This window comes from Heterodontus francisci, chromosome 32, assembly GCF_036365525.1.
Source record: "Heterodontus francisci isolate sHetFra1 chromosome 32, sHetFra1.hap1, whole genome shotgun sequence".
Taxonomy (NCBI): Eukaryota; Metazoa; Chordata; class Chondrichthyes; order Heterodontiformes; family Heterodontidae; genus Heterodontus; species Heterodontus francisci.
In genome coordinates this window covers 17693498-17713086 of record NC_090402.1, presented here as the reverse complement: position 1 = coordinate 17713086, position 19589 = coordinate 17693498, and the positions used below count along the sequence as shown (strand labels likewise).

The following is a 19589-nucleotide window of genomic DNA, read 5'->3' as shown; positions in this document are numbered from 1 at the left end:
GGAGGTATGGGTAGACACGTGGCAAATGAAATTTAATGCAGAGAACTGTGAAGTGGTATTCTGGTAGAAATAATAAAGAAAGGCAAAGAAAAAAAGGGTACAATTCTAAAGTGGGTGCAGGAACTGAGAGACCTGAGGGTATATATGCACAAATTCTTGAAGGTGGCAGGACAGGCTGAGAAAGTGGTTAAAAAGGCTTAATAAAATAGACATATAGGGCTGAATTTTATCATTTAAAATGGAGGGGACGGAGCGGCTGCCCCGATGCCAAACAGGTAGAGGCCCAGGCAACGGCGTCAACGCCACCGCGCAGGCACCAGTTCCATTTTTAAAGGGCTGCAAGCCCTTAGAATTAATTGTAATTTTTAAAGTAATATTTCAGTGCATTTCATGTACAAATTGCAATAAATGATGGAAGCCCTTTCCCACCCAATGTTTGTTTTCGGGGGCAATATGAACGACATGATCTTTATTCCCAACCCCAACATTCCCCCCAACCTCTTCCCACCATTCCCATAGCCAATACAAACATTTGCCCCGCTCCCCCCCACCACCCAGAAAACTTTACTCCTCCGCGCTCCCCACCAGTTTCGCACCTTGGAACTCTGTACGGAGTTCCAATGGCGCGTGAGTTGCAATCGGCTGCCGTAAAATCGGCGTGGGACAGCCGCTGCCAGCAGGCAAGGTCATTTGCATCTTATTTATGTTCATTTAAATATTTAGATGAAGGCGGCTGGGGGTTCGCACCAAGGTGCGCCCGCCGCTGGGAAAATGCGGCGGGCCCTTCTCGATGTCGGGAGTCGAGGCGGGCCTCTCCCTGCAGAATGTTACAGGCCCCCCCCCCCCATAGAGTACAAAAGCAAGGAAGTTATGATGAACCTTTATACAACTCTGGTTGGGCCTCAACTGGAGTATTGTGTCCAATTCTGGGCACCACATTTTAGGAAGGTTGGGAAGGTTTTAGAGAGGGCACAGAAAAGATTTATAAGAATGGCTTTAGGGATGAGGGACTTCAGTTACGTGAATAGATTGGAGAAGCTGGGTTTATTCTCCTTAGAGAAGGAAAGATTGAGAGGAGATTTGATAGAAGTGTTCAAAATAATGACAGACCTAGAGGGTCAAGACCAAAGGACATCAATTTAAGTTGAATGGCAAAAGAGGAAATTTTTTTTTTTTTAAACGTAGCAAGTGATTAGGATCTGGAGCGCGCTACCCGAGAGTCTGGTGCAGGTAAATTTAATTTGGGCTTTCAAAAAGGAACTGGATAAGCATCACAACAGAAAAGAATTGCAGGGCTATGGGGAAAGGGATAACTGAATTGCTCCTGCAGAGTGCTAGCAAAGACACAAATGGGTCAAATGGCCTCCTTCTGTAACCATTCTATGATTCTATAAATTTAGGCCTGATTTCACACAAAATGATCAATTCTTTGAATGACTTGCAAGTGGGGTATTGGAAATAAAGTCTTTTGAATGATGGGACTATAGGATCTTTGTAAAAACAAGAGCCACGATGAGCTGAATGGCCATCTTCACCCTGTGAAATCCACAGAAGTTGCATAACGTGGTATTAGAAAGGTTTTATATTTCCATTAACTGGTCCTGCTTCAACACTTGACAACTTCTTTAAATTTAAAGATTGGAAACTTCACTAATTATTGAACCCACCTCATAGTTCTTCATTGTGCTTTTCCAGGTACAGCCAGGATTGATACAATGTACTTTTAAATCCAAGATCTCCTTTGATACTGCAGCATCACTAAAAATCTAAAAAGGATAGTTAATATATGACTGTTCTGGCAAAACAAAAGCTTAAAAAACTGCCCCCAAACTGATTGGAGAAGGTCAAATAAGGATACTTGGAATGTTCTTTCAAATCAACGGTTAAACTTTTGCAGATTATGAATAGTTTATTTTATTCATACAGCCCACTTCATATGATTATGATGGTCTAAACGGTACTAGCTAAAATCTCCCTTTGATCAAAAAAAAAAGCTGTTTCCTCTTCTGAGACCAAAGGGCACTTAAAAATGTAGGAATCAACAATTAAAGTACAGAATAATCTGTACTACTTAAAATATTACCAAAACGCACAGTTGCACATTTTTGCCTCTACATCACAAAACTTCAAGGAAAATAGTTTCTAGTTGGAAAATAAGTTTATAAAGAATATTCAAGATTTTGGTATAGAACTTACATTAACTGAGGATATTTCTATAACAAATCAAACCATACTTTGGGCACAACACAAGTACAGGAGAAAGACAAATACAAATGTTAAAATTTACAGGAAGATAGGCAGAGAGCTAAGAATGTCACACATCTGGGTTAAAAATACATGGGGTAGTTTCCACTTTGGGCACAATTGAAAAATTGCGCCTCTTTGGTTACAGTTCAAGTTTCCTCCAGAAATCATTTGCATAAACACAAATGTAAAATCTTCCATGACCCAGCACAATCGGACAGCATAATAGAAGGTAATTCTTTCTTTTCTCTTTGTTAAAAAGTATTCTTTGATGTATTTAAGAGTGGTAACCTGCTACAGTTTTGTTAATATAGCTGAAAATGCATTTATCACTAAAAATAAGCATTTTTAATCGGAGTGTCCAGTGCAACCAGATTTTAAATCATTAGAAATGATTTAGAAAAGCTATGCTGATCCATTTACTATTTTTATTGATGTACACTCATTGGTTGCTTACAAAATAAGATTAAAAATGTGGTGGGTGGCTAGTTTTGTAGGCAGGGTCTTGAACCAGTGTAAAAGATCACAGAAACCCAAGTATAGTGTGTTTGGGAATAACTCACTTAAGTCTGTAATTCCCTGATCTTTGGAGCTGGTTCCGTCAGGATTGCACTGATATTACTGGTGTAAGGGAGTGGAGACTCTATCCCACAATCTTATGTCAGCAAGGTTTATCACTGGTTTTTAAACTTGTGTGTGGAGACTTCTGCAGAATATTGATATTCTCCTGGGAATGCAGCATCCTACTTTTTGAAACACAGTCACTTACCCTAAGAAAAGTAGTACCCTATGCACAGAGAAAACAAAATGCTAGTGAGTCATTAACAACCTTGGGGAACCCCTAGTATCTTGCAGATCTAGTTTTAAAATATATGGTGTACCATACATGGTCAATTGCCAATGCAGACTTGCCCATTTGAAAATAGAGAAAAAAATACCAAGTCTGGCTCTGAATTGTGAAGAGTATTTAAGAATCCTCCTCAAAGGGCTCAAGAAAGAGTTCAGTCATAAATGAATTTCCTGTTTGACTTAAGTGGTGCAAGAATTCTCAGCAAAGTTACCACAGTGTATTCGGTCTTCATGAACTTTAACACACACCTTGAAGCAGAAATTTACAAAATGGAAATTACCTGACATAATAGGGGGTAATTTGTGGTAAGCTACCCCCTCCCCACACTCTGGTCACATTTTGACAAGTATGTGTAATTTCCAAAATATGATTAATCTATATTACTATGGTATTTAAATTTTAACATTAAGAATTCCAAGATACTTGACTGAAAGATGGAATTACATTTTCAGTTCAATTTAAACACTAACATTTGTACAAGAAGTTCCATTCTAAGTGTTTTCATAACATAACCTGCTTGTTGGCGGCATATAGGTTCGTGCCTGCAATTGGCCTAGACAGAGCTCTGTAGCACAGCAATAGCGTGAGGTTATGCATAAATTATATATTTTATTTCATGTTAGGTTGCAGCAGTCAGACCTGAAGTAGTGTTTACATCTGTTAATCTAATAATGGAACAGCCACAGAGCCACTCATGAATCATGTCTAATAATCAGCAACTCAATCATCATCTAATGGAAACATGTCTCTACGAAAGCAAATATTGCCTGTCAACAAAATCCTTTTGCATTGATTAGGATTGAGAGAAACGTAAACGATCATACTGTAAATTGTATTACTACTTCTTAATTGCTATCTCAGTTTTATTTTAAAAAAGGTGTCGGGTTTGTATTGTAAAACCCCAAGAATGAAAGTAGAAACCATACGTACATATTTTTAAAATATTGTTACTGGTACAATTGCTATTCTGAACAATGTTTAAAAGACAGCAACGGAGACTTGCAAGTTTCCTCATTTATTTGCCAAGTCTAAATTCAAAGATATACAATTCAAATGATCTGATTATTCAAGTTATTAAGCACTAAATTTATTATTGCATGACTTTATTCAAGAGTGGAAAGACAGCAATAGACTATATTCCTGAATATCAACAATTGTATCAAAAATGTTTAATATTAGGTTCTACAGAATACAAATTGATAAGCTGCTGTTCATAAGTGCCCATTTCTCTAAAATATTCATTGAGGGAGGAAAACTCATATACTCTCTTGCTTTGTACTAATAACAAAAACAAAAGAATGAGTACTGGGGCAAGGTAGCAGAGAGCTATAGATATCCATGGAACTGTATGTCTTCAAAAGAGTGCTAGGAGGGAAAAAAGGAAAAGCAAAAAAGCAAGATGACCAAATTTTTTTCAAATATATATAAATTAATTTTTGCTACCCAAAATATCACGGTAGTTTTAACGTCAAAATGGTATTATTTGAACGGTGTCAAATCTGTATTCCTGATTTCTCAAACAAAAATTTCCAGGTTATCAGTGTCTTTTTAAAAAATCAATCAGAACAGTGACAGTTTGTTTCTATATGATATCCAAAAAGACAATTCAATGTTGTCTTTAAAACGGAACATAAAATTCATTGCTAAAATAGTCATCACTCCTCCTTCCATATAATTACTTTGAATGTTTCTCATCCTGCTAGTTAGAACTTGGTTCTTACATATTTGTAGGGGAAAAAAAGTTACAATGAAAAGGCTGCCCTATGGCAACTGGTAGGGGGGAATCCAAATGCTGAAACATTACTAAGATATTAAGAGCGTCCTGGTGCAGAAGTAGGATATTCATCATATGTAAAGAAATAATGTTGCATGCCAGTGAATAGATTTACATCACAAAAATATTCTCCATAGTTTTATATATTCGACAGCACCTGGTTTCTACTAAAAGTGTTAAGCTTCAAGTTTACTGGATGCCTTTTCACTATAAAATCACATACCTTTCCCAAGGCCAAAATACTATCTTCATTTATACTCTGAGGTTCGTCTTCCTTACATTTTTGGCAAATTGGAGTTTTATTGTATCTGTTCAATAGAAGCAAAATACTTTATCAATATCTGCATTAAGCCAATTAGAATTGAGATTATAATTACAAGTATGAAAAAGATACATATTTCCCCTTAAATTTCTGTAATTATATCACTTCATAAATTTTAAATTGGAAATTACACTTAAATAAGGCAGAGCGTACAGATGCCACCAGTTGGTTTTACCAATACTGAGCTTTCAAGCTCACCAAACATAACTTTTTGTGTGTTTACAACATTGTGCATACAGCACTGTCAACAGAATTAGGATAACTAAATGAACCACACGCACACATCTATTAACTTGAAAGAGCACAAAAAAATTAGACTTTTCTCTTCAGCAACAAACTCGCGTGCTGTCTAAAATGGACTAATTTAAACTACTATTCAGTTTCATTAAAAAAGTACATCAAAATAATGTGCAGCTAAAAAAAAATGAAAAATGCGCAAATCCAACATCTAGAATTTGCATTATAATGAGGTAAATCAAAGGCAGTAATTTAGCTTTGTAACAATTCCACAAGATTGCTAAAACCAACATTTTGCTATTTAAAATTAGAGGCAAAGATAAAAATACAATACATTGGAGGCATTTTAAAATATTCAACAAGCTTTTATTCCTCTCCCATTTGTCAATTTATGATGCTATATCACAATAACACAGCATCATATTTAGATCAACGTTGACAAAAGTAACAACTTTTATATTTAGTCGCCCTTTTCAAAATGGTACTGATCCCCTTTTTAAACAAATTGTTACCCAAGACAGCAAAATAAATAATTGCTTCTTTTTTATAAACATGGCTCCATTTTTCTGTACAATTATTTTTAGCTGAATACATGAATTATTTAAAAAGACTGCCTTACTTGACAATCCATTCGACACATGCCCAGCAGTACCGATGTCCACACAATGTTTGGTATGCTTTCTTCAAGACATTTTTACAAAAGCTGCAGAGGTACTTCTCCTCTGGTACATCATCACAAATATTTTGTGGAAAGCCAGAAGGTAATTCATTTTCATCAGGTGATGAAGGCAGACCGTTGCACACAAATCCATTAGGCTCTTGTGCCATTTAAAACTGCTTGTAAATCCAGGGTTTCCTATCAGAAATGTACCAAGGTTTATTTTATTGTGGATATCCAATGTAAAGAGTCACAGATGAGCAGTCAAAGTCAAGCCTTTATGTTGATTGAAGGAGAAAATAAAAGGTTTTCACCCAGCAGTAAATTTTGTAGTTCAGCTGTGGATTTTTTAAAAATCCGAGATGACAAATCTGGAAACTCTTAACGACTCGTGTCCCACACCTACACTAACCAAACTGACAGGGTTACCAGTAAATGTTATTTGGTTTGTCACAATGTGGGCTGGTTTCTATTTTAGCTGAATCAGAGTGAATAAGAAAATGAAGGTGTAAGTTCAAAAAATTGCACAAACACTGGGGTCAATGGAACAATTAACAGACCGACTTTGCATCTTAAATCTTTATCATGACATGGCTAGAGTTGAATTTGTTTAATGGAATATTTCTTTACTTACAAACCATTTATATCAACCTTTCTTTTAATTTCAATAGATAAACTGGATGGATCTTTCATCATCCTCACAGTGTTGTCACCAAAGTAGTGTATTGGTGAGCAAATTAAACTTTCATGCAGTGTTCTTGCAGGCTGTGAGAAACACCCAATTATACAATTACAAATTTTGTCCATCTAAATGTGGAAGAATTTATTTTGAGCTTTACAATATTGATTCTTTGTCACTGATTATGTCCTGGTTTATAAGTTTCTCCATGGGCTCACTATTTTTACTTTTGCAATCTCCTCAAGCCGGAGTCCTCCAACTCTGGCCTCTTGGACAGCTCTTCTTTGCTGTAACCCACCATTAGTGGCAGAGCTCTACAGTCTGGAGATCTCTTCCCCCAAATCGTCCACCTTGTTTTTTCTCTTCTCTTCCTAATAGCCTTCTCAAAACTTACTTCTTCAACCATGCCTTTGATCCTTGCTCCTAATTCTATCACTACTTATCATCAGTTACTCCTCAGTTGTATGAGGACTTGGGTGTTTTCTATACGTACCCACAAAGTAGTGGCTACTAGCAGGTGGGTACAGTTGTTAATGCAGCCTCATCTCCCTGGCAATCATCCTTTACTCCTCCTCCAAGAATGAAAATAGGAATTCCAATTGCCCCCGTATTGTGGACATACCAGAACACAGCCCAAAGCCTCCAACTAATGGAGGACAGAAAACAAAGGCGGTAAGAAAAATAGTTCAGAAAATGCTTCAAATCTTACACAGGAATAGCAGCGGCTGACATTTTCTATTCCTTACTTTCTCCTAAACTTCTCCACAATTTCAACATTTCAAAGATGGTACATAAAAATTGATAAAAACAAATACAACTATTTTTTCTGAATTAACCACATTAACTGGAAATAATCATGCCTAACCAGATTTTGCATTTAAGCACTAATGGTATAAATATATTAAAACATAATGACATTATTGTTGTGATATTATCAGTTGAAATGCCAGAAAATAATCAGAGTTGACTGTATCTTGTTCAACATTCTTTTTGTTTGCCCCCAGTTTCTTTCCCCCTCCTGATGGTGCTAACTCCTTGTTTAGTTACAGATCCGGGGCAGCAACCACCTTTTATTACCTTGCCCAATTAACCATTACTCGTGTATAAAATTTAGTCAGTGAGTGCTAGCAGGCTATTCAACTACTGGTGCGATCACTGTCAAGACCAGTCTTGTCCATACACATTTCCAACAGGAGTTTCTGGATAGAGAGCAGCACTGGAAATGTTAGCGGCTTTCCCCTCGTCCCTAAACTGGAGATATTGATGCCAAACTGTAGTGCCTCTAATGCCATCCTAGCTAACTCAGCACAAACTGGGTATCAAATCCAAAACATTCCTCGACTGCATGGTTCAGCTTCTGACTGTGTTCGCAGTTGGATCCTCATGTTAGCAGGCTTTTAAAAAAATATTCTTTCATGGGATGTGGGCATCGCTGGCAAGGTCAGCATTTGTTGCCTGTCCCTAATTGCCCTTGACAACGGAGTGGCTTGCTAGGCCATTTCAGAAGGCAGTTAAGAGTCAACCACATTGCTGTGGGTTTGGAGTCACATGTAGGCCAGACCAGGTAAGGACAGCAGATTTCCCTCCCTAAAAGGACATTAGTGAACCAGATGGGTTTTTAACAACAAATCAGTGATAGTTTCATGGCACCATTACTGAGACTGGTTTTCATTTCCAGATTTTTAAAAATTAATTGAATCTAAATTGCACCAGTTGCCATGGTGGGATTTGAAGCCATGTCCCCCAGGCATTCACCTGGGCCTCTCAATTACTAGTTCAGTGACATTACCATCTCCAACATCATGAAGTAAATCAGTGCGCTCACCTGATTTGCAAAGAACAATGCAAAAACATTGCCCTAAAACCACAAAGACCACTATTGCATATATTTTGCAGAAATTAGTATGCCAAGTTGATTTTTAAAAGTAGTTAGATCTGCAATCCTATCATGACAGGGATAATTAGCTTTACACACGAGTACATATATAGCATTCTTAAAATGTTATGAAGGCAGTGTGTTTGTGACTAGACTGAAAACTGGACCAAGGAAGTACAGTAAATGACAAGGGCAAGATAAAAGGAACAGGGCTCAATGATGACATTTCAAACTGTTTGTAAGGTTCAAAATCAAATGAGATCTGATGCTTTCCACAACCTTTTGTGGCAGAACACAAAGGCACGAATCTGGGTACTGCCTGTGCGGAGTTTGCAAGTTCTCCCTGTGTCTGCGTGGGTTTCCTCCGGGTGCTCCGGTTTTCTCCCACATGCCAAAGACTTGCAGGTTGATAGGTTAATTGGCCATTATAAATTGCCCCTAGTATAGGTAGGTGGTAGGGAAATATATAGGGACAGGTGGGGATGTGATAGGAATATGGGATTAGTGTAGGATTAGTATAAATGGGTGGTTGATGGTCGGCACAGACTCGGTGGGCCGAAGGGCCTGTTTCAGTGCTGTATCTCTAAACTAAACAGAACCACACAGCCTTAGCTTTGTGAGCTAACATACAGCAGTAATTTTAGCAAGCTAATTGTAAGAAATGTTACTTTAATTCTATAAAGGAATGAGGAAAGTCCCAGTTCATGTACAGTATGAATAGAAATACTGAACTTAAAGTAGAATGCAGTTCTCCATCATGAACAGAAAATCTAAAAAAGCTGAAGAAAAACTAGCACAGAAACTCCCAACTTCCGCAGAAAGTCACAAGGTCATCCAAATCCCCCTTCCTCTCTCTCTCTCAAAGTAAACATTTTGATAATCAAAGGCTAAAACAAAAACTCTACTGCTGTGACAGTATTAAAGATCACCAGTTTTCTGTTAAAATTATTTTAAATTGTTAGAAAAGGCAAAGTAGCTCAGCACACTACCCTTTTATTTTGGATGATTTTAGCCCAAAGCAAATGGGATAAAATCTCTTCTCTGATGACTAAAAAGAACCTGATTGTTTAAAATGCAAATCAGGAGATGAGCAATATAACACAATAGAATACTTTGTTACACCTGTAAGATGACTTAGTAACACCTTGTCCATTTTGTGCACAACGGCTTTTCAGTCATAAGAAAACCTGCTTATGCCAAGTGTGTTCCACTTCCACCTGTATTTTATCCTTAGAAATTATAGCACATACTTTTATAACAATCTCCTCTTCTTAGGCAGTCCCTTGGGAACGAGGATGACTTTCTTTCACTCCAGGGTTGTGGGTCCTTAGGTGACTGAACAGTCCAACAATAACAATCTAGTACAATGGCAAAGTACTTGGTGGCACAATTAGTAAACTCACCATACTCAATTTTGGGACTTGGGCTCAAAACTGGATCACACTGATGGGATTAAATTGTCTCTTATCTTCTGTAAGGTTATCTAGATTATGACTGATATAGATTGCTGAGCAAACTAAATGGCTTCCTCCCAAGTCTTACAAAGATAGCTGAATACTGAGCAGTACAAAGTTATGCTTTTTGCCTACGCTGATGCAGAGGGCTAATTGCCAAGTAATCTTTATAGCATGCATTCTAATTAAAAAGGATTATTTCCAAGATTCTATAAATCAGGAAAAAAAAACTTGCGAGAAACAGTTAGCCCAGTCCTTCAAATCATATAATGATGGCAGAATTTTCACCACTATGGTAATGATGTGGGATAGATGGTACTGCATTGTTGAAGCCCTTCATTTATTTGTTGCCTGATCAAAATTGCACCAGTGAACTAGTACTTTCTTTTCTTTCTTTTGGGCCTCCTTATCTCGAGAGACAATGGATACGCGCCTGGAGGTGGTCAGTGGTTTGTGAAGCAGCGCCTGGAGTGGCTATAAAGGCCAATTCTGGAGTGACAGGCTCTTCCACAGGTGCTGCAGAGAAATTTGTTTGTTGGGGCTGTTGCACAGTTGGCTCTCCCCTTGCGCCTCTGTCTTTTTTCCTGCCAACTACTAAGTCTCTTCGACTCGCCACAATTTAGCCCTGTCTTTATGGCTGCCCGCCAGCTCTGGCGAATGCTGGCAACTGACTCCCACGACTTGTGATCAATGTCACACGATTTCATGTCACGTTTGCAGACGTCTTTATAACGGAGACATGGACGACCGGTGGGTCTGATACCAGTGGCGAGCTCGCTGTACAATGTGTCTTTGGGGATCCTGCCATCTTCCATGCGGCTCACATGGCCAAGCCATCTCAAGCGCCGCTGACTCAGTAGTGTGTATAAGCTGGGGGTGTTGGCCGCTTCAAGGACTTCTGTGTTGGAGATATAGTCCTGCCACCTGATGCCAAGTATTCTCCGAAGGCAGCGAAGATGGAATGAATTGAGACGTCGCTCTTGGCTGGCATACGTTGTCCAGGCCTCGCTGCCGTAGAGCAAGGTACTGAGGACACAGGCCTGATACACTCGGACTTTTGTGTTCCGTGTCAGTGCGCCATTTTCCCACACTCTCTTGGCCAGTCTGGACATAGCAGTGGAAGCCTTACCCATGCGCTTGTTGATTTCTGCAGTTGTACTTCAGTTGTAGAAAACCTTAATGCCCACTATCAGCACTTGTAATTTGTTTTCAGATCCACCCAAAGGAGGAAAATTAACTCCTACCCTTGTGTTTACTAGTCTGAACAACCAAGTGCTCTTGAAAATGTCAAGGCAGGTCATATGAGATTAATTATTGGTGCGATTTATAATAGTTAAACAAATAAGATTACGGTGTGAAATCAAGGTGTACTTGTGTTTCTGTTAAGGCAAAATCAGGGCCATAAACTACCCTCTGTAGGAGGTGTAGTATTTAAAAATCCTACAGGACATAAGCCCTGGATAAAGTAAATCAAAAGACATTTACAAGGATGGTACCAGAACTGAGAGATTAGAGCTATCGGGAAAGATTGAACAGTTTGTGGCTTTTTTCTTTAGAAAGACTTAAGAGGTAACCTAATAGAGGTTCTTTAAAATTGTGAATGGGTTGGACAGGGTAGATGTGGAGAGAATGTTTCGACTTGTGGCAGAATCCAGAGCTAGGGGCCATAAGTACAAGATAGTAACTCAAAGCCAATAGGGAAATAAGGAGAGATTTCTTTACTCAGTGTTTAGAATGTGGAACTTGCTACCACAGGAAGTGGCTGAGTCAAACAGCTTAGATGTCTTCAAAAAGATAACTAGACGAGTATGTGATAGAAAAGGGGAATAGAAAAAAAATAGGGTCATAGGCCGAGATGAGGTACATGGAATGGGAGGAGACTTGTGTGGAGTGTAAATATCAATACAGACTAGTTGGGCCAAATGGCCTGTTTCTGTGAAATGGCCTGTTTCTGTGCTGTCTATTCTATGTAAATTTCCAAATCATTGATATACAGTGAACTGAAGTGGCCCCAGAACTGAATCCCTTTTTTAAAAAAGTATAAACAAACAAATGTGACTGACAGAAACAGAGCATTAGACAGACTATTGCACAATTTCTGTAAATTGAAGCCTGTCATCCTGCCTGGGAGGAACTAACAACTCAATCACTTTGTATTATACCCAAAATAGAAATTAGGAAATAAATTAAAATTGGCTGGCAAAGCTGCAAATTTCATGTGCTGCATCCAAGGGACAGTGTAGAATCAATTGACATGTTTAAAAGGAAGAATAAAATACTTATTTGGAATGAAAATGGTATTAAGAAATACTGGAGAATGTTGGAGTTAAGATGAAGATCTCATAACTAATAAGTTGGCAGTGCAGCTGATGGGAATGAGTGGCCAAGTTCAGGTTCTTTAGAAATTGCTTGCAGCCAGCTGGCATACAGCCCAAAGAAAGGTCATGTACCCAATGTAAATTGTAGACTATACTGCAGCACCAAGGAATTATCCAGACTAAACATGCAAATTTATAAGATCTACTCTTGACATTAGTCACCATTCCCAGCAATGGTTAGCATTATTCCACCTCGACTTTACTGGGCAGCCATTTGAAATGCATTATCAATGTGAATTCCCTCACCATAATGCTTTTCAGGGTTCTTGTTAGCCTTTTAATTTATTAAACAGGTTACTTTCTGAAGCACTTTAAACCCCACAATAGTCACATTATTGTTGCCCAATTAAAATAATACTGTGCATTAGGCCAGAAAGTGAAAGGCCAAGGAATACAGCAAAAAATGGAGAGCAATGAGAATAAAGTGTGATAGTATAATGGCACTTTTACGTGGTAAAGATCATCGGGTGGGAAGGGGGTGCGTGCGGTCAGTGATCAATGGTCTTCAAGCGGCACATTCCCCATTTATCTGTGCCTTGCCACTGCTAATCATGTGGCTGGACAGGAATTGCAATTGGGTCTACAGAGGTGCTTTATATTACAAAATGCTATCAACTGCAGGAGTGTCTCCACGCCTCCAATATAAGACCACCCACAGACTCAGGCAAGAAAAGGTATAACTTAAAAGGTCAGACCATGGAAGATATGATACAAACAAAAATAACAGAAACAATTCTACAAGGCTGTACCACATACAGACTCCTCAGATACTGAAGCAACCAGTGTCCAGATGCAGCAAGACTTGGACAACATCCAGGCCTGGGCTGGTAAGTGGCAAGCAACATTTGCACCACACAAGTGGCAGACAATTACCAACTCAAACATGAGAGAATCAAACCATCTCCCCTTGATGTTCAATGACATTACCATCACTGAATCCCTGACGATCAACATCCTGGGGGTTACCATTGACCAGAAACTGAACTGGACCAGACACATAAATGCTGTGGCTACAAGAGCAGGTCAGAGGCTAGGAATCCTGCAGCGAATAACTCACCTTCTGACTCCCCAGTGCCTGTCCACCATCTACAAGGTACAAGTCAGGTGTGTGATGGAATACTCTCCATTTGCCTGGATGAGTGCAGCTCAACAACACTCAAGAAGCCTGACACCAGGACAAAGCAGCCCACTTGATTGGCACCCCATCCACCACCTTCAACATTCCCTCCCTTCACCACTAACGCACAGTGGCAGCAGTGTGTACCATCTACAAGATGCACTGCGGCAACTCACCAAGGCTCCTTTGACTGCACCTTCCAAACCTGTGACCCCTACCACTTAGAAGGACAAGGGAACACCAACAAGTTCCCCCCCAAGCCACACACCATCCTGACTTGGAACTATATCACCATTCCTTCAGTGTTGCTTGGTCAAAATCCTGAACTCTCTTTCTAACAGCTTTGTTGGTGTACCTACATCTCAATGACTTGCAGCGGTTCAAGAGGGCAGCTCACCACCACCTCCTCAAGGGCAATTAGGGATGAGCAATAAATGCTGGACTAGCCAGCAACGCCCACATCCCAGAAACGAATTTTTAAAAAAGGAGCGACTAGGCTAAAAGCACAAAATTGCCTTTCCTTATTACTTACCTTCTAATACACAAAGATCAATGAGTTAAATCATACCTCAAAGAATTAATTACATAAAAGGAAAGATTTATTTTGTTTTATTACACCATCATAAACTATAGATTTGAGACTTTGTTTCTCAAAAAGTACAGGTTGACATGTACACATTAATTGCTGCCTAATTGTTCAGCAGTACAAGCCATCATAGCAGCACAGCACACTGCAATTCCGACACAAATGCCACAACATTCGCATCATAGAACAATTGAATGGTTACAGCACAGGAGGCGGCTATTCGGCCCATTGTGTCTGTGCCGGCTCTCTGCAAGAGCAGCTCAGCTAGTCCCAGTCCCCTGCCAGTTCCTGTAACCCGGCAAATTTTCTCTCTTCAGATAATTATCCAATTCCCTTTTGAAAGCCATGACTGAATTGCCTCCAACACATTCTCAGGCAGTGCATTCCAGATCCTAAACACATGCTGTGTAAACATGTTTTTCCTCATGTTGCCTTTGGTTATTTTTGCCATTCACCTTATATCAGTGTTCTCCAGTTCTCGACTTTTCCACCAATGGGAGCAGTTTCTCCCAGGCTACTCTGTCCAGACCCCTCACAATTTTTTAACACCTCTATCAAGTCTCCTCTCAACCTTTTCTTCCCTAAGGAGACAACCACGCATTCTCCAATTTATCCTCATAACTGAGGTCCCTCATCCCTGGAACCATTCTCGTAAACCTTTTTTGTGCCCTCTCTAATGCCTTCACATCTTTCCTAAAGTGTGGTGCCCAGAATAGGAGCAGGACTAGACTATATGGCCTTTTGAACCTGCTCCACCATCCAATATGATCATGGCTAATCTTCAGCTTCAACTCCACTTTCCTGCCCGCTACCCATATCCCTTGATTCCGAGACACCAAAAACTTGATTACAAGAACACAATATTCCAATTGAGGCCAAACCAGTGTTGTATAAAGGTTCACCTTAAATTCCTTGCTTTTGTACCCAATACCTCTATTTATAAAGCCCAGGATCCCATATGCCTTTCAACCAATTTTTCAACCTGCCCTGCAACCTTCAATGATTTGTGCACATATACCCCCAGGTCCCTCTGCTCCTGCCCCCTTTAGAATCGTATCTTTTTTTAAAAATTTCCTCTCCTTGTTCTTCCTACCAAAAATTATCACTTCACACTTCCCTGCATTAAATTCCATCGGCCACATATACCCATTCCACCAGCCTGTCTATATTCTCTTGAAGTCCATCACTATCCTCCTCACAGTTCACAATATGTACAAGTTTTGTGTAATCTGCAAATTTTGAAATTATGCCCTGCACACCCAAGACAAGGTCATTAATATAGATGAAAAAAAAGGTGTGGTCCTAGTGCCAACCCCTGGGAAACCCCACTGTGTGGTATACCTTCCTCCAATCCGAAAACCATTCACCACTGTTCTTTCCTGTCACTCAGCTAATTTCGTATCCATGCTGGCCCTGCCCCTTTTATTCCATGGGCTTTAACTTTGCTGACACACCTGTTATGTGGCACTTTATCAAAACACCTTTTGGAAGTCCATGTACACCACATCAACCGCGTTTCCCTCATCAACCTGCTCTGCTACCTTACCAAAAAACTCAATCAAGTTAGTTAAGCATTATTTACCATTAACAAATCCATGCTGGCTTTCCTCAATTAATTCACATTTGTCCAAGTGACTGCTAATATTGTCCCAGATTATCATTTCTAAAAGCTTTCCCACCACCGGTGGTTAAACTGACAGGCCTATGGTTGCTGCGCTTATCCTTACACCCATTGTTGAACAAGGGTGTAACATTTTCAATTCTCTACTCCTCTGGCACCATCCCTGCATCCAAAGAGGATTGGAAGATTATGGCCAGTGCCTCTGCAATTTCCACCATTACTTCCTTCAGTATCCCCGGATACATCTGATCCAGTCCTGCTAACTTATCAACATTAAGTACAGCTAACCTTTCGAATACCTCCTCTTTATCAATTTTTAGCCCATCCAGTGTAGAGAAAGTTCCTCTTTCTCCATGACTTTGGCAGCATTTTTTTCTTTGGTAAAGACAAATGCAGAGTAATCATTTAGTACCTCAGCCATGCCCTCTGCCTCCACGTATAAATATACTTTATGCTCCCTAATCAGCCTCACGCCTCCTTTTACTATTTATATGCCTACAGAAGACTTTCAGATTGCTTTTTATGTTAACTGTCAGTCTCTTCTCACGCTCTCTCTTCACTTTTTTCACTTCCCCTCTGAACTTTCTATTCAACCTGTTTATCACCCTCCTCCTTTCTTTCCTTCCCCATCTTTCTTAAAAAGGTCACAGACCTCAGACGTTAATGCTGCCAGACCTGCTGAGTATTTCCAGCACTTTCTGTTTGTATCCAGGAATATGTGGTACCCAGTCCTGCTGTCTTTTGAGCCAGATCATCATATTTCCCCATGTCTATCTGCACCTGCAGCTCACCAACCTTATTTACCACAATCCATGCGTTCACTCCATGTACAGTAAACCTAATTTAGACCTTATTGCATCCTCTCTTATTCTGACCCCAATTAATGGATTACTATTTCTTATTCTAGTGCTATCTGTCTCTCCCTGTCCTTTATGCACCTTGTTTTTCTTTTCTAATGTTACATCATAGTTGTCATACCCCTGCCAAGTTAGGTTGCAAGTTTATCTCTGTGATTCCGTACACAATGAGACCTGTATCTTTGTGCCATCATGACGAGACACAGAACAGAAGGAAGGTATGTTCAGACAAGAAGGAGGAGAAGAGAACAGGACAGCCAATCTCTTCCGCCTCCCTCTATGTTCACTGCTGCACGAAAGCTACCAGCAGAGACCCAAAATACAGGTCTTTTATCATGGTACATGGGTCCCAAAAGGAAAAGGAAGAAAATAACATTTTAAAAACAAATGTATTATTTTCTCTCTTTAAGAAGGCTTGGGCCCACTCAAACTGGGTCAATTTGAAAACTAAGGAAGCCCCCAAAACAATCACTGTTATTAAATAAATACATATTTAAAAAGAAAACTTTTAGAAGTATTTCTATGAAAGCCCCACGGAAAATAAAACATCTCTTCAAATAATACAGGATATCATTTGTTTCTAAATTTCCAAAACAAAAAAAAAATCTGATGTAAGTTTTAATAGTAACCATACAACACTACAATAAGAACGGGACTATCCCGGCAGACCCATTGGGTCAGCCTGCTCCTGCCCCACTGAACCTATTTCTTCCTACCTTTTCTCCGCTGGTCCAGTCTCTTCCCACCTACATCCGCGACTCTTCTGACGCCCTACGTTATTTTGACAATTTCCAGTTTCCTGGCCCCAACTGCCTCCTCTTCACTATGGACGTCCAATCTCTCTACACCTCCATCCCTCACCAGGACTGTTTGAGGGCTCTCCGCTTCTTCCTTGAACAGAGGCCCAACCAGTCCCCATCCACCACCACCCCCCTCCGCCTGGCTGAACTTGTTCTCACATTGAACAACTTCTCCTTCAACTCCACTTACTTCCTTCAAGTAAAAGGTGTTGCTATGGGTACCCGCATGGGTCCCAGTTATGCCTGTCTTTTTGTGGGATATGTCGAACATTCCTTGTTCCAGTCCTACTCAGGCCCCCTCCCCCAACTCTTTTTCCGGTACATTGATGACTGTATCGGTGCCGTTTCTTGCTCCCGCCCCGAACTGGAAAACTTTATCAACTTTGCTTCCAATTTCCATCCTTCTCTCACCTTTACATGGTCCGACTCCGACACTTTCCTTCCCTTCCTCGACTTCTCTGTCTCCATCTCTGGGGATAGGCTGTCTACTAATATCCATTATAAGCCCACTGACTCCCACAGCTACCTCGACTACACTTCTTCACATCCTGCCTCCTGTAAGGACTCCATTCCATTCTCCCAGTTTCTCCGTCTCTGATGCACCTGCTCTGATGATGCTACCTTCCATGACAGCGCTTCTGATATGTCTTCCTTTTTCCTCAACCGAGGATTCCCCCCCACTGTGGTTGACACGGCCCATTTCCTGCACCTCTACCCTTACCCCTTAGCCTCCCTCCCAGAACCATGACAGGGTTCCCCTTGTTCTCACTTTCCACCCCATCTGCCTCCTTCTCCAAAGGATCATCCGCCGCCATTTCCGTCATCTCCAGCGTGATGCCACTACCAAACGCATCTTCCCCTCCCTTCCCCTGTCAGCATTCCGACGGGATCGTTCCCTCCATGACACCCTGGTCCACTCCTCCATTACCCCCACCACCTCTTCCCCTTCCCACGGAACCTTCCCCTGCAATTGCAGGAGGTGTAATACCTGCCCATTTACCTCCTCTCTCCTCACTATCCCAGGCCCCAAACACTCCTTTCAGGTGAAGCAGTGATTTACTTGTACTTCTTTCAATGTAGTATACTGTATTCGCTGCTCACAATTGGTCTCCCCAATGTAGAGGAGACCACAACGCAGACTGGGTGACTGCTTTGCGGAATACCTCCGCTGAATCTGAAAGCATGACCCCGAGCTTCTGGTTGCTGGCCATTTCAACACTCCCCCCTGCTCTCATCTCTGTCCTGGGCTTGCTGTAGTGTTCCAGTGAACATCAACACAAGCTCGAGGAACAGCATCTCATTTACTGATTCAGCACACTACAGCCTGCCGGACTGAACATTGAGTTCAATAATTTCAGAGCATGAAGGGCCCCCCATTTTAGTTTTATTTTTAGTTATTTTTTAATATATTTTTTGTGTTTACTTTACTTTATCTTAGTTTGTTCAGTTTGCCTACCCACTGTTTTTTATTCATGTTTGTACTTGTGGCTGTTCAGTTTTCAGTCCGTTAACACCCTATCTGTACTAATGCTTCATCTCACAATACACCATTAACATATTGTTTGACTTTGCTCCATGACCTTCTGGTTGGTTATTCTCTGTGACCTTGTCCTATCTACACCTTCTCCTTTGTTAGCTCTTGCCCCACCCCCACTTTACTTGCTTAAAACCTTTTACATTTCTAATATTTGGCAGTTTTGAAGAAGGGTCTCTGACCTGAAATGTTAACTCTGCTTCTCTCTGCACAGATGCTGCCAGACCTGCTGAGTATTTCCAGCATTTCTTGTTTCTATATATTAAAAAAATTGCATTGCACTTAACATCTAAAACCACAAAACTGATCCTGATGTGAAACATTTGCAAATTTCTTCCCTGTGCCAAGCTTTCGAATGAATATTGGACTGAGGTCAGGACATTGAGCTAAATTCGTCCATATATAACAAAATGAAGAGAAACTGAGGTACATCACTGAACACTGAATGTTATGCAACTGCTCACAATTTGGAGGAGGAGGAAGAGGTGAGGAATAGGAACTGTCAAATACTTCAATTAAAAATGAACAAAGTAGATAGAGGCGGGAGCTCAACTTGCAGAAGTATTTTTGGATTAAAAACGTTATCATTTCATTGAAAAAGC

General features: G+C 40.3%; 1 protein-coding gene and 1 long non-coding RNA gene across 6 annotated transcripts in view; one reads left to right on the top strand and one right to left on the bottom strand.

Moving 5' to 3' along the window:
- The window catches only part of traf1 (TNF receptor-associated factor 1), a 44671-nt gene that overhangs the window by 24586 nt on the left and 496 nt on the right, over window positions 1-19589 (bottom strand). For 2 of the 5 annotated variants that reach the window (XM_068012362.1, XM_068012364.1), the window contains exons 2-4: window positions 6047-6283; window positions 5092-5176; window positions 1668-1766 (exon numbers count right to left, since the gene is read on the bottom strand). In XM_068012362.1, coding sequence (XP_067868463.1) covers window positions 1668-1766; window positions 5092-5176; window positions 6047-6255 — 393 coding nt within the window. In that variant the 5' untranslated portion in view covers window positions 6256-6283. Of the gene's footprint in view, window positions 1-1667; window positions 1767-5091; window positions 5177-6046; window positions 6564-7257; window positions 7411-19589 lie in introns of all 5 variants that reach the window. The other 3 variants (XM_068012365.1, XM_068012361.1, XM_068012363.1) reach the window with 3 other exon arrangements.
- The window catches only part of LOC137347679 (uncharacterized), a 59274-nt gene continuing 42111 nt past the window's right edge, over window positions 2427-19589 (top strand). Inside the window, exons 1-3 of the long non-coding RNA XR_010968996.1 lie at window positions 2427-2476; window positions 6757-6813; window positions 19336-19472. This is a non-coding gene — a long non-coding RNA (uncharacterized lncRNA). The remainder of the gene's footprint in view (window positions 2477-6756; window positions 6814-19335; window positions 19473-19589) is intronic.